A 13,327-nucleotide genomic window follows, 5' to 3' on the forward strand; every position below is an offset into this window, starting at 1 on the left:
TTGCCACGTAGAATTAAGGCAGTTCTGAAGGCGAAAGGGGGTCAAACACAGTATTAGTATGGTGTTCCTAATAATCCTTTAGGTGAGTGTAGATCTCCGTAATACTCATAATTTCTCTTTTCCTCTGTCGCTGACAGTGAACATATTTTCCTCCTTAGTCTGCTTTCTTACCAAAAACGTGTTATTCATTCACTGTAACAACCATGTGATCCCAAAAGCTTAGTTCCCTTTCCCTGACAGGAACCTCCAGCACTCCAAAAACTGCTCCTCTTCCGTTTCTCCCGCCTCTTAGTTAACAGCTATATACAAAAAAAAATTACTCTGACAATAATCTCTTTCTCACTCTTCTCTTTTATCCCTAAAACACCTTTAACCGCCAGAGAAACGACAAAATGAGAGTTTAAACTTCCACATGTAAGTCATGTTTACCTATCCTAGTGTTCAAGTGTATCATATCGCAGATAGAAAATCATTGACAAGCATGGAGTAGCTAAGATGTTTTGGGACGTTCTTGCATGCATTTGGTTGTAAAGATCCAAAAACCCCTTTAAAGACACACAAGTGTGTGAAGATCAGATGTTAAACCATAGACAAAATCGGTAGAATGTCGGCACAGGACAATTCTTTCCAACTCCCGGTTACACAGTTGTCTCTCACCACCATTTACTGCGGTAGAAACGCATCAGCTACTTTACAATCTGAGTCTGTTTATCTGTGGCGGTAATGTAATAGTTTAACCACGACAGCTTATCTAACTGACTTTAGCAATGCTACATTTAACACTGTTGCTAATTACCTTTGAAAATGGCTAAGATTGCAGAGCTAACAGACTGCTGAGCTGACCTCGTAACAACGTTGGCCCGTGCCAAATGGTAATTCGCTTCATGGTCACGTTCATCGACATCATCTAAGGAAAGACAGGATCCTTTAGCAGTCTAGCTCAGTTATCTGTTTATTTAACCCTAGTCACATTTACCAGGGTCAGTTTCTCAGGCACAGATTAAGCATAGTCCGGACTGCAAACGCTCATTAAGTGCTCTGAGCAGACGTTAAAATCCTGGGACTGGTAACGGGAGAACAAAGAGAAAGTAAATTATGGAGTAGAGATGAGGTGAATGGTGGGGTAAGTGAATGCATTCCGTCTCGTATATATTTGTTACCCCAATGAAGTCGAGCTGGAAAATGCAAATTACTATCTTAACACTTGCTACACCCTTGTACCGGAAAAGCCTTTCATCTAGATTCTAGTCCGAAAAAGTTTTACTGCTTTTTAAATTAGGCAACATCACGTCATACCAAATCTAATCACTAGACGGAGCTCTGTGTCTGTTAAGTTCTGGATGTGATACAACCATTTATCAGGGAAATGGCTCTTATTGTGGGGGGGATACATTTTTTTAAAGAGAATGAGTAGTCATGTAGTAGGTCTACTTTGAAATCTTCATGATCTGTGTATGAATTAGCTTATGAATGCTAACAAGCCTATGTAGGTTTTACATTGTGTTTATTGATTAGAAGCCTGCTATATTACTGTCCTAAACCCAGTTTAATAAATTAACCATTAAACTAGGCCAAAATGGCTTTCGACTGTCAAATCTGGGTATACTGATGCCAAACTGAGCAGGATGCCTTGGGCTCAGCAGGCCCAGTTCTTGTCTGGTCCTTCCGTTTGGGGCAGCCAGGAGGTCTGTGAAGTCTGACCCAGAACTACGGTTGCCATGAGAGTGTAGCATTCTCTTATTTCCATATCAGTGTGATGACCTGTTCTTGTTCCTCCTGGAGAAAGTGACCACAGAACCATGGAGAACATTGCACGGAACGTTAACATGGACAAACATGATATAATTGGGCGTTGTGCACCATCCCACATTACCCAACCAACCTGTCTCTGGAACGCATTCTCTAATCATTAGAACGCGCTGACAGACTGATCTTTTCAGAGGATTCCAAAAAGCACCAAAACCCACAGGTTAAACATTCTAGAACATTGCTGTGGATTGCATAGATGTGTGTGCATTGATAAGGTGCATATAAATGGTTGAAATTAAACTTGCTCAAAGTCCATCCTACTGAAATATAACCTTTCCACAAACGTTCACTTCATCAAGTAGTTTTATTGTCAACATTGACAATATGCCATGCTCACAAGCTGTTAAAGTTGAACCATGCCTCCCTGTATTGAGGGTCCTCAGTAAAGCCCAGACTGGTGAAGAGGCTGTGGGACATTGTGTTCCCCTCTTCTATGAAGCAGTATACTGGGAAACCCTCAGCATAGAGCCTCCTGGACATGCTGTTGACCAGGGCTCTGGCCAGACCCTTTCCTCTGTGCTCTGGCAGAGTGTACAACATACCTGTGAGACAGTGGGTTGGACCCATAATGCCTTATTAACTTGAATTTGACTTGCCTCATTTTCGGGGGGACTAAGAAAAGCCCCCCATTGTCCTGTTCAAGCAAATTGTGGAGATCTTACATACCAATGGCACATGACGGGTAGGTCAGAATCCAGGCTATTGGCTGCTGGTTTTCGGCATTTAAAACACAGCATGATGGGTAATGCCGGATCATATTCCGTATCTTCCCAAGACTGGACTCCGACATCCCGAATTTCCACGTTTTGTTGACAAGATCAGCGTGGGTTTCATCCAGGGAGGATATCTTTGATTCAATTATACTGTCAATTTTAAAGGGAAATAAAGAAGGCAGGTTTTGTATTGTACACTGTATATTCATTTTGGGGTCTACAATTACTTTGAAGAAAAAACAAGGTACAAAATGTTGTAATGCATCTGCCTTTTTCCCTTTGTCGTCACTTAAAAGTCAGGTTGGCTTGCATGAAGGGACTGAGCATTCGTGAGTGAAATATTCTGTGCACGCGCGCACGTGAATGTGTTTCAGTTTCCCGTGTTACCTGTCTACAGGTGGGAGGCGGGATGGATCCTGGAGTGTCATCATGTGACACACAGCAACTTTATTCCCAGCTACCTTTCTCTCCCAAGCCGCGGCCACCACAACCTCCCCGTGGCAAAGGCTGGTGCCTAGAAAAGGAAAGAGCCCTGTACTGGTGGCAAACAGCTTTGATATGGATTTTTACTCATCTATCCATAGTGACATACAGTCAGTGTATTCGTCTTAAGAGCTAGGTGTGACAACCACACAGCTCAAGAATAGTAATTATAACTCACTCAATGAGGTTGCTATCAGGAAAGTCAGAGACGGGAGGAATGAAACAAATAATAAAGGTAAAATAACTCATCAGCTTTTATGTAACATTGTATAGTGTTTAGGGTCAATTCTGTTGCTTGTAAAAAGTTTTTCTATTCTGTAAAAACATGATGGTTGAGGTAGAGAGTGCATTTGCGTGAGAGAGACCAGGAGTAAGAGAAAAGCAGTACTCTGGAAAGTAGTGAAAAGTTGTGAAATTACCTAAACAGAAGAAATTTGACCATTCAATCATGTTGGTCTCTTCAAGGATATTCCTTAAAATAGCTTCATCTTTAGTAAAAACACACATCTCTATAAAATGGCTTTCACCCTGGAAAGTGTTGAAACAAAGTACATTTTAGTTAGACATAATGTTTGGGACGAATGCATCTTTGCATATTAATTTCAGTTACCTGATTAACTGGCTGGCAGATAACAACATTGAAATCTGGCCAGCGGTCCACCAAAACATGAACCTGGTCATCCTTGGCTCTGTTTTTCTGGAAAATGTAACCGTAAACCTTAAAAGAAAACGTGAACAACCCGTAAAATGTACAGAGAAAGTTAAGAAAACACATTTCCTTTGAAACCTAATTCAGAAAACCCTAAAATCGAATCTAGCCTCATATTATTGAGAGACAAAATAGCTTATATAGAATTTGTATGTTATTTGCCACTGCTTTATCAACTAAACACCGTTTGACTTGCCACAACTAACACTTTTGAAAAAAATTATTTTATTCTGATTCCTCAAAAAACATTACGACGTCAAAATTAATCAAATGTCTTTAATATAATTTGAATACAATTCAGTTAACACTATCCACCTGCATAGATTGAGGAAAAAGGTCTTTCAGTTGAGTCTCGGCAATCTTCAGCCGCTCTTCATTCAGCTGTTCCATGACACCACACCGCCAACGACTACACAATAAGACTGCATGGGCGGGTAATACATTATATTGAGTACTACAATCCGTTTAACGCTATTGTAAAAAAAATAATAAAACACGACCTTCGCACTTTACCGCCAAAGACACGGGAGGGACATGTTCTTAAAATCAGCCACTATGTGGAACGGGCTAGGCAATGGCAGTAGCTTAATGCAACAAGCAGCTAGAGTTCGCTAGATACATCAGCCACTATGAAAATAGCAGTTGCACGATTAATGTGGCAAGTTGCTATAGTAACACTTATTTATTCATGCTGCAAACCAGTAGTAGTATACTGTAACGGACGACTCGGCGGTAATCATTTTCTGTCTATATTCCACTTTCTGGTCCAACCAAAACAGGATATGGAAATAGCGCGTCAGCCACCACGTGAGTGGTTGTAACAAACGGAAACCTGTTTGTTGAACATACGCTAATGCAGGGCCAAATTATTCAAAATGAAATAAATACATGAATAATTAAATATATTATTAAGGTGGCCCATTATGACTTTTTTCACGAGTCCACTTTTATTTCATTATAATCCTTTGTGTTTCATTGGGACGCTAGCCTACTTGAGGCTTAGACAGCTCAAAGACAATGGCGTTGTTAGGGCTGGGCGGGCCGGATTTTTTATGAATAGACCCGGGTCTCAAATTGACCAAAATAAATAATAAAAATAGCCTCAGATAAATGAATCTATAATTCCAGTCGCGCATTATGACAACGTAGACGTGTAGGCCGCTAGCATGTACACTGACATTTTCCTCATATGTTCAAAACCCTGTTTTCTCAGTCTGCCCATACATCGTTCCCAATTGGCACACAACGTCTTTGTCATAATTCTGACGTCTTTTTGTGGTCACAACATCAGAATGGCTTCAGAAAGACATTGTGTGCCTGCTGGGTTCTTCCCATTAGAGGTTCAAATTTCACTCAAAATTAAACATACGTTTTCTGTAAACACAAACTACAGGAAAAATGGCACAACTAACAGAGTTAATTCATTCCATTGTAGGTCTGCAGTCTGTTGTGTGATTGACCGAAGTGTCAGTTTCCAGCTGGTGGTGACCGGGTGCTGTCCGTCCTCTTGCTGAAGATGAAAATTTTAAATTCTGATGAACTGCGGATTGCAGAAGTCATTCTACGATCACACTTACCGACATGTTTAAAGGTATACCTCTTTAGCCATAACTCTTGCCCAATATATAATGTATGGTAACAACACACGCACCAACTGGGCTCCCTTTCTAGTGGAATGTTAAATTATAATGCACACCTTTCCATAGATCTATGGATTCCTGTACGGCATCAACAGAAATAAACCAAGCACACTGGAAGTAGTTGTGGACAGCTGGCCTGATTTTAATGTTATTATTTGCAGACCAGATACAAAGGTGAGCTTCTCTGTGTCCCAACAACCACCACAGTTCACTGGTGGGTCTAGTAAGGCTGTTTCAACATCGTCATCATATCAAGATTGTCATAAAACTTCCACAAAGTGAGACGCCTTCATGTATAATCTTTTTCCATCTATAGAACAAACGTGTGGCCGAGTTCATGAAAAGGGTGTCTTTCTTCTGCATGGACGAAGAGACCTTTAAAAAAATGGTGACGGAAGAAAGTGCCATTGACTGGAGCACATACTTCCTCATTGGGGGTAAACTGTCAGTGCATTTCATCAGAGGGCAATGCATTTCATCAGAAGGCAATGCATTTCAGTTCAGAAGTGAATTCAATAGGTTGTACCTGAAATCTCTCACTATCCACTGTCCCTCTGATTTCTCCCACAGGGGTGGACAACAGGCATGAGCCCATGTTGAAGGAAGTGTCCTCATCTCGAGGGGTCAATATGAAGGGCTTTACGCTGGAGCATCTTATGACCTTACCAGACCCCAGTGTCCTGCCCAAACTCGACAGGTACATGGGGCTTGTTCTGATATCATGTGATGAGTCATGTGCACCGTCTGATGAGAGAATGCCTTACTTTGGGCAAAGCCAAGGTCCGTATGAATAACACAAAGCATCATCGCATGTTGCGTGAATTTGAATTGAATGTGTAATCTATCGCACATTAACGTCCATCCTTCTGTAATGTGTGGACATTCAGCATCTGTGTGTCAAGGTGTCCACGACCTTTCCCCTTTTGCCCCCCCCCAGTGACACCGAATCAAAGGTGTCCCCTCTGAACGGTTCCCACATTGACCTTTTGAACAAAAACTGGAAGTTTGGTGGAGGCAGTCTGGGCTACAGGACCATTAAACACCTCATCACTCACTACCCAACGGGCTGCATCACAGACGACCAGGGCCAACCTGTGTGCTGGATACTCCTGTATGACTACCATGCCATGGGTAGGTCATATAATGGATGCTGTTATACAGTTTGTCCCTGCTTAATTAAGGTCCCCTGGCAGAAAGCAATGACCAAAACAACTGTTCCTACCCACTGTCTCACAGGTATGTTGTACACTCTGCCAGAGCACAGAGGAAAGGGTCTGGCCAGAGCCCTGGTCAACAGCATGTCCAGGAGGCTCTATGCTGAGGGTTTCCTAGTATACTGCTTCATAGAAGAGGGGAACACAATGTCCCACAGCCTCTTCACCAGTCTGGGCTTTACTGAGGACCCTCAATACAGGGCTGCATGGTACCAAATCAATTATAAGTCAGAGGGTGAAAATGTCAATTTTACAATTTAAATTGTCAAATTTAAGTTTTGCGAGGACCAGAAAACTGCATGTTTTTCCACTGGTCATTAAACATTCCTATGAGATACACTTTTAAATAGAGCAATTATATGGCAGCATTATACTGTGTTATGAAGCATTTTTGCATTTCGTAGTTATAGTAATTTAGCCAACTGATAAGTGATGTTTGATTAAGAAATCTGTTGTTGTATGTTGAGGCTTGTGGAGGATATATATGAAAATAGGCACCCATGAATTACTTTATTTTCATCTTGATTTATCTATTAATTTAATTATGAACACCAATAAGCGTTTGAAAGAATTGGATTTTGTTTGATTAAACTTGCTTAATTGCTATCCAAAATACATTGTAGTAAATGGACTGTGTTATATTAGGCCTGAATTTGCTTTACATTTTACATGGAATCAAAGACCCTGGTCAGCAAGCCCTGTACCTAGACGTGATTGTGTCCACAACACAAGGTGCCCGACCTCAAACTATCTTATCTATGGCACAGCCACAGATGACTCTAAGGTGAAGTTGCTAATGTCTTTTGTTCCTTCCATTTGGGGCAGAACAGAAACAAGTGGTAACTCAGATCAGGAAGTCTGTTAACTTTGACCTAGAACCATGGTTGCCTTGACAACATATCATTTTATTTCATGTTTGTGTGAACTGACAGTGGAGGATATCAAAAGGTAAAAGCAACAATGAACCACTTGTTTTCTGTGCTGAATAAAACTGAAATAATCAACGGCTATCCAGTCTTTTGGGACGTTTCTCCAGACTTTATTTTTCCCTTTGTAATCTTCCCTAAAAAGGGAACATAGCCACTGGTTTACCATGATGTCTAGGCTAGGCTGAACAGAAACATTATGCAAAAGCTCCATCCAATCGCAGTACACTAGCCCCTATATAAGGGAGCACCCCGTCCCATTTAGCCGCTAATTTCCAGGACTAAAACAGAACGTTTATTTCATTCCATAGACAAAACTGTAGGGATCCTCTCAACAATCTCAGTCTCTGGGGGCTTGTTGGATGCTTTCCATGAGTAGCGTGCCCTGCTCCGGGATTTGAGGATCTGTCAGTGATTTGAATTGGTCCGGACCATCCTGGAGTTTGCAAAACAAAGTAAGGGTAAACAATAATCTAATGTGTTAGTTTATCAAACACTTTTACTCTATAAAGGATTTCCAAGAGTAAAATAAGCACATCCTTTTGCACAGTCATACTCTGTTGTTGTATTAACTAATTAACTTAAACGAAACTGTGGCAGAACCGTACCGTGAGCTCTGAACCATGAAACGCACCCAAGTGTGAGAAAAACAAAACATCCTATGACGGTTATCATGATTGGTAATCATTCAACAAAATTAAAAAGGCCCAAATCAAACGTCTTTCATGCCTTCTCTCTAACAGGAGTATAATCTTCATAACGTCACCTACTCTATCATATCAGGCTTCCCGTTCAACCTCCACAAAGAAAATACTTTTATCAATATGTGACCAGGTCGGGCTGATCTATTTTTCCTATGGACAACGCCACCTAGAATTAACAAGAGCTCTAGGAACTCAACCAAAAGTTACAATAAGTTCTCATCAGACTACAAACTATGCTCAGGTTCGTTTGGAGGGAGGAGCAGTATATAAAGTATCCCAAAGGCGAAGCTATACTTTAATCAATATTTTATTGCACCACAACTTCAATGTCTTTACATTAACAATAAATTACATTACAATACTTAAAACATCGAGCAATAAAATATATGAAAAACCATATCCATGCAAATGTCCCAGTCCCTGAGATGCAGCGTACACCGGCGACCAGCCGAGCAATCCGCTTCTTTTCCACCGGAGTTCGGCCTTCGTCTAACTTTATACCATAGACTGTATATATAATGGACGACGCCCTTTCGCTCTTTTCCATTGGTGAAAAATGAAGCCACCAGTGACCTGATACGGCGCTGACATCTTGGACTTGCGTCTGCGCAGATAGCGATCTTGGGACCAGTTCTGCGCAGTAGTTATGCGCAGTAGCGAGAAGGAAGTAAAGCCCTAAAGCCGCGAAATCAACGGCCCCACCCCTGTGCCCCGCCCTCACTCTCCCTCGCAGAATGCGCATACCGTAATCAATCGCAAGTCCAAGTACAGTACAACCTTTGCTTGTTAAACCTAGACGATATGTTATAGCCTAACTTACATCATGTTTAACCTTAATTTAGAATAGGCATAATACAAAAATAATTGGTAACTTCTAGCTAACGATCACCTGCTAGCTATTAACATGGCTATTAACGAGGCTTGTTGTCTTTTAGCTAACGTTAGCTAGCCCATTACATTTATTTACTAATTAAATAGCTTATAAATTTAACTTACCGAAAAAAATTCAAAGATCGATTGGAAATGCCAGATCGGTTAGCACAATGTACTGCAGAACAACCCATTATGTCCGTGTGAAATTATAGAAATTTAGAGATTAAATGTAAAGTTCCAATCTCCTCAGTCCTCTGAAGATTCAGTGGCTCCTCGGCTCAGATAGCTGTCAATCACAGCTGTGAATCACGACGTCACACCACCGTTTTTAGAGCATTAAATAACTAACTAAAAACAAACTTATTTTAAAAACAAACTCTTGAATTTACATTAGGGTGATACAAACTACAGTAAATGACAGAAACCAGCTTCGGAAAAAATATATTTGAAGGGTAATTTAATTGTTTAGTTGGTCTCGCGTCCCATTGAATAACATGGGGAGGGCGGGGTTTATGACCTATACTGGGACCACTCACCAGGGGGCGATCGAGACGTTTTGGCTTCACTTTTCAGGGCTTGTGCGGCACGCTTTGCTTTATACTGGCAGGAAAGGGCTAAACCGGAAAACAGAGGAAGACAAGTACCAGTCTGGTGTTCTGTTAACTAGGCTCCAAACGGTCACTCCAGAGGAGTATACCACGTCTGTCATCCACGACCAGGATCCTACATACAGGACAACCGCTCTCCGTATACCCAAACAACAGAGCGCAACATAATCACACTCTGCCCGGGTCGCAGATTCTTCCACATCCACAGTAAGGTTAAGAAGTGTCCTCATTTCACGGTGTCAGTATGAAAAAGTATGTCTTGGCGCATCTTATGACATTATCAGACCCAAGTCTCCTGCCCCAACTCAACAAGTACTCACAGATGGGCTCTACTGAATTTCCATTTTGATATTTGTTTACAATAAAGGTGAGAAATGTTTGTTGAGGTGAGTCTTCATGACCATTTGATTAGTTTGCTCATTAGCAGGACTGATCAGAACATTTCGTTATGACATGTTATTATAACAGTGAGTGAAAATAATATTTGATCCCCTTCTGATTTTGTATGTTTGCCCACTGACAAAGAAATTAGCAGTCTATTATTTTAATGGTAGGTTTATTTGAACAGTGAGAGACAGAATATCAACAAGAAAATCCAGAAAATGCATGTAAAACATTTTATAAATTGATTTGCATTTTAATGAGTGAAATAAGTATTCGACCCCTCTGCAAAACATGACTTAGTACTTGGTGGCAAAACCCTTGTTGGCACTCACAGAGGTCAGATGTTTCTTGTAGTTGGCCACCAGGTTTGCACACATCTCAGGAGGGATTTTGTCCCACTCCTCTTTGCAGATCTTCTCCAAGTCATTAAGGTTTCGAGGATGACGTTTGGCAACTCAAACCTTCAGCTCCCTCCACATACACTCCACACTTTGATGCAGTGAAGTTGTCCTGTCCCCTTAGCAGAAAAGCACCCCCAAAGCATAATATTTCCACCTTCATGTGTTACGGTGGGGGTGGTTTTCTTGGGGTCATAGGCAGCATTCCTCCTCCTCCAAACACGGCGAGTTGAGTTGATGCCAAAGGGCTTGATTTTGGTCTCATCTGACCACAACACTTTCACCCAGTTCTCCTCTGAATCATTCAGATGGCCCTGTACATGTGCTTTCTTGAGCAGGGGGACCTTATGGGTGCTGCAGGATTTCAGTCCTTCACAGCGTAGTGTGTAACCAATGGTTTTCTTGGTTACTATGGTCCCAGCTGCCTTGAGATCATTGACAAGATCCTCCTGTGTAGTTCTGGGCTGATTCCTCACCGTTCTCATGATCATTGCAACTCCACTAGGTGAGATCTTGCACGGAGCCCCAGACTGAGGGAGATTGACAGTTCTTTTTTGTTTCTTCCATTTGCGAATAATCGCACCAACTGTTGTCACCTTCTCATCAAGCTGCTTGGCGATGTTTTTTTTTATCCCATTCCAGCCTTGTGTCCTTGGACAGCTCTCTGGTCATGGCCATGGTGGAGAGTTTGGAATCTGACTGATTGATTGCTTCTGTGGTCTTTTATACAGGTACCAAGCTGAGATTAGGAGCACTCCCTTAAGTATACGTATTTCTCTCATTAAAATGGAAATCAATTCATAAAAATTTTGACATGCGTTTTTCTGGATTTTTTGTTGTTATTCTACTCTCTCCTATCAATCAAAACTGGTTGCTCATCATATCAGACACGTGGGTTGAAGCAGGGGTGAATGATACCTCCCCATATGTTTGAAAATAATATGTTTGAGAAATTGCCCCTAAATAAAAATAATTAGTCACATAAATCCTGGTGAGAACTCCATCCACTCCCAACAAAAGTAATAATAAAATAATAATTGGCAAATACACATTTATTTTAATTATATTGAATTAGGCTTCTAACCCTTATGTGGTGTTTGAGACATTTTCTATGTTCACTGAAAGATAAATGTGATAAATTACTTTTCAACCTGAGACTCAACTGCCTTGGCTCATTTTTCACGTGTGCGGGGACACACACACACAAACACACACACACACACACAAAGGTTTCAACATAGCACCGATAACCTGTCTGCTCCTGCTGACAATGGTAGGGACACCACAAAACAAAAAGCCAGAGAACCCACCTCAGCTGTTGAATATACAGAACAGGCCTGTCAATTCCTCTGAGTTTGTGTTCACGGCCGACACATCCCTGGTTAAGTACACTGTCTGATGATATGTCCCTCACCAGGAGTAACACTTAACCTTGAGTCAGACACCCCACGTCCTAAGAACAGATTGTTGACCTGGCCTGCTCCAAACCTTTATGACCTCCTCCGCTCATCTGGACAAAGCATGTTGGCAACCCTTAGAAATGATTATTATCAAAACATTATAGAAATGTCTTAATTATATAAGTGTGTATCTGCTGTGTATACATATACAGTGGATATAAAAAGTCTACACACCCCTGTGAAAATGCCAGGTTTTTGTAAAAAAATTAGACAAAGATAAATCATGTCAGAACTTTTTCCACTGTTAATGTGACCTATAATATGAACAATTCAATTGAAAAACAAACTGAAATCTTCAAGGGGGTAAAATGAAAAATAAAAACCTTACAATAACCTGGTTGCATAGGTGTGCACACCCTTAAACTAATACTTTTTTGAAGCATCTAAAGTGCTCATTTATGACTTCTTGTTTCTCTGGAGTGTTATAATGACAGCTACCAAATGTAATTGATCATTTATCAACACGAAGGTTAGAGAACACATAATTAAAATAATGACAAAATGTTCTTGGCCTGCATAAACTAGGCAAGGTTAAAAGAAAATAGCTACACGCCTGAAAGTATCTATCTCCACAAATATTAGGCACCTTGGGGCCAATGTCGAGGCCATAATGAAGCAGTTTAAATCAACTGGAGCGGTAATAAATCTGTCTGGAAGGGAAAACAAGTGTGTATTAATGGTACGAACACTACATGAATAGGCCGCACACTGATGAGGATTGTGAACAAACCTGTGGGGTGAGCTGAAGAGTCCTCTGGAGAGATTGTACATGGATGAATGGTCTACAAAACCCTGCCAATTGTCCATTTTTAAATGCAAGCCATAACATAGTGCGAAGCTTAGCCAAAGATCCAAACCATGCTGAGATGTACCAAAAGAGTTGACCAAACCTGAACCAAGGTTTTGAACATTGGCACCAAGGTTTTGAACATTGGCACCAAGGTTTTGAACATTGGCACCAAGGTTTTGAACATTGCCACCAAGGTTTTGAACATTGCCACCAAGGTTTTGAACATTGCCACCAAGGTTTTGAACATTGGCAACAAGGTTTTGAACATTGGCAACAAGGTTTTGAACATTGGCAACAAGGTTTTGAACATTGCCACAAAGGGTTTGAACATTGGCAACAAGGTTTTGAACATTGACACAAAGGTTTTGAACATTGGCATTAAGGTTTTGAGTTCCTTTGACATTAAGCTCAGATCCCATCAATGCGTTCTGCTTATGCAGAGCTTGATGAGCCCAAATAGAGACCTACTCTGGTCAGCCAATCACTAGAGCCCTACACTGGTCAGCCAATCCGCTCAAAAGTCTATCCACTGATGCACCAGACTGCATAACCATGGGGAACCTCCTGCCAAAACAAGTGTGGATGTAAAGTACTCTTTCCCCAAAGAGGTGAGAGC

General features: G+C 41.1%; 2 protein-coding genes across 7 annotated transcripts; one reads left to right on the forward strand and one right to left on the reverse strand.

The window, feature by feature from the left end:
- Positions 1-92: 92 nt before the first annotated feature.
- Positions 93-7,578, forward strand: LOC105010044 (glycine N-acyltransferase-like protein 3). 4 transcript variants are annotated; one of them, XM_010869431.5, is made up of 7 exons: positions 93-414; positions 5,150-5,305; positions 5,421-5,528; positions 5,671-5,791; positions 5,925-6,051; positions 6,292-6,485; positions 6,591-7,578. In XM_010869431.5, the coding sequence occupies exons 2-7, from the start codon at positions 5,231-5,233 to the stop codon at positions 6,827-6,829; spliced, it is 864 nt and encodes a 287-aa protein (XP_010867733.2). In that variant the 5' UTR covers positions 93-414; positions 5,150-5,230; the 3' UTR covers positions 6,830-7,578. The 4 variants fall into 4 exon arrangements, with proteins under 4 accessions (XP_010867733.2, XP_010867746.2, XP_019902748.2 ...); XM_010869444.4 differs by lacking the exon at positions 93-414 and adding an exon at positions 705-1,123; XM_020047189.3 differs by lacking the exon at positions 93-414 and adding an exon at positions 3,161-3,240.
- Positions 2,095-4,545, reverse strand: si:dkey-76k16.6 (uncharacterized protein LOC566817 homolog). Of its 3 annotated transcripts, none has more exons than XM_010869424.4 (7): positions 4,228-4,545; positions 4,030-4,136; positions 3,616-3,723; positions 3,425-3,533; positions 2,910-3,036; positions 2,476-2,672; positions 2,095-2,351 (listed from the first exon to the last, which is right to left on the reverse strand). In XM_010869424.4, exons 2-7 carry the CDS (start codon positions 4,102-4,104, stop codon positions 2,143-2,145), a joined length of 825 nt encoding a protein of 274 aa, XP_010867726.1. In that variant the 5' UTR covers positions 4,105-4,136; positions 4,228-4,545; the 3' UTR covers positions 2,095-2,142. The 3 variants fall into 3 exon arrangements, with proteins under 3 accessions (XP_010867726.1, XP_010867722.1, XP_010867717.1); XM_010869420.4 differs by having other exon boundaries at positions 4,215-4,545; XM_010869415.3 differs by having other exon boundaries at positions 4,030-4,544.
- Positions 7,579-13,327: the final 5,749 nt, after the last annotated feature.

This window comes from Esox lucius, chromosome 6 (assembly GCF_011004845.1).
Source record: "Esox lucius isolate fEsoLuc1 chromosome 6, fEsoLuc1.pri, whole genome shotgun sequence".
Classification (NCBI taxonomy): Eukaryota; Metazoa; Chordata; class Actinopteri; order Esociformes; family Esocidae; genus Esox; species Esox lucius.

Bases quoted from the DNA above. Each gene is read 5' to 3' on its own strand.
- si:dkey-76k16.6 (XM_010869424.4), bottom strand. From the start codon at position 4,104: ATGGAACAGCTGAATGAAGAGCGGCTGAAGATTGCCGAGACTCAACTG. The intron at 3,724-4,029 runs GTGGATAGTGTT...TTTTCTTTTAAG, and splicing joins TTTTTCCTCAATCTATGCAG to GTTTACGGTTACATTTTCCA. The intron at 3,037-3,424 runs GTAATTTCACAA...TTCCTTTTCTAG, and splicing joins GTCAAATTTCTTCTGTTTAG to GCACCAGCCTTTGCCACGGG.
- LOC105010044 (XM_010869431.5), top strand. From the start codon at position 5,231: ATGAAAATTTTAAATTCTGATGAACTGCGGATTGCAGAAGTCATTCTA. The intron at 5,529-5,670 runs GTGAGCTTCTCT...TTCCATCTATAG, and splicing joins TTTGCAGACCAGATACAAAG to AACAAACGTGTGGCCGAGTT. The intron at 6,052-6,291 runs GTACATGGGGCT...GCCCCCCCCCAG, and splicing joins GTCCTGCCCAAACTCGACAG to TGACACCGAATCAAAGGTGT.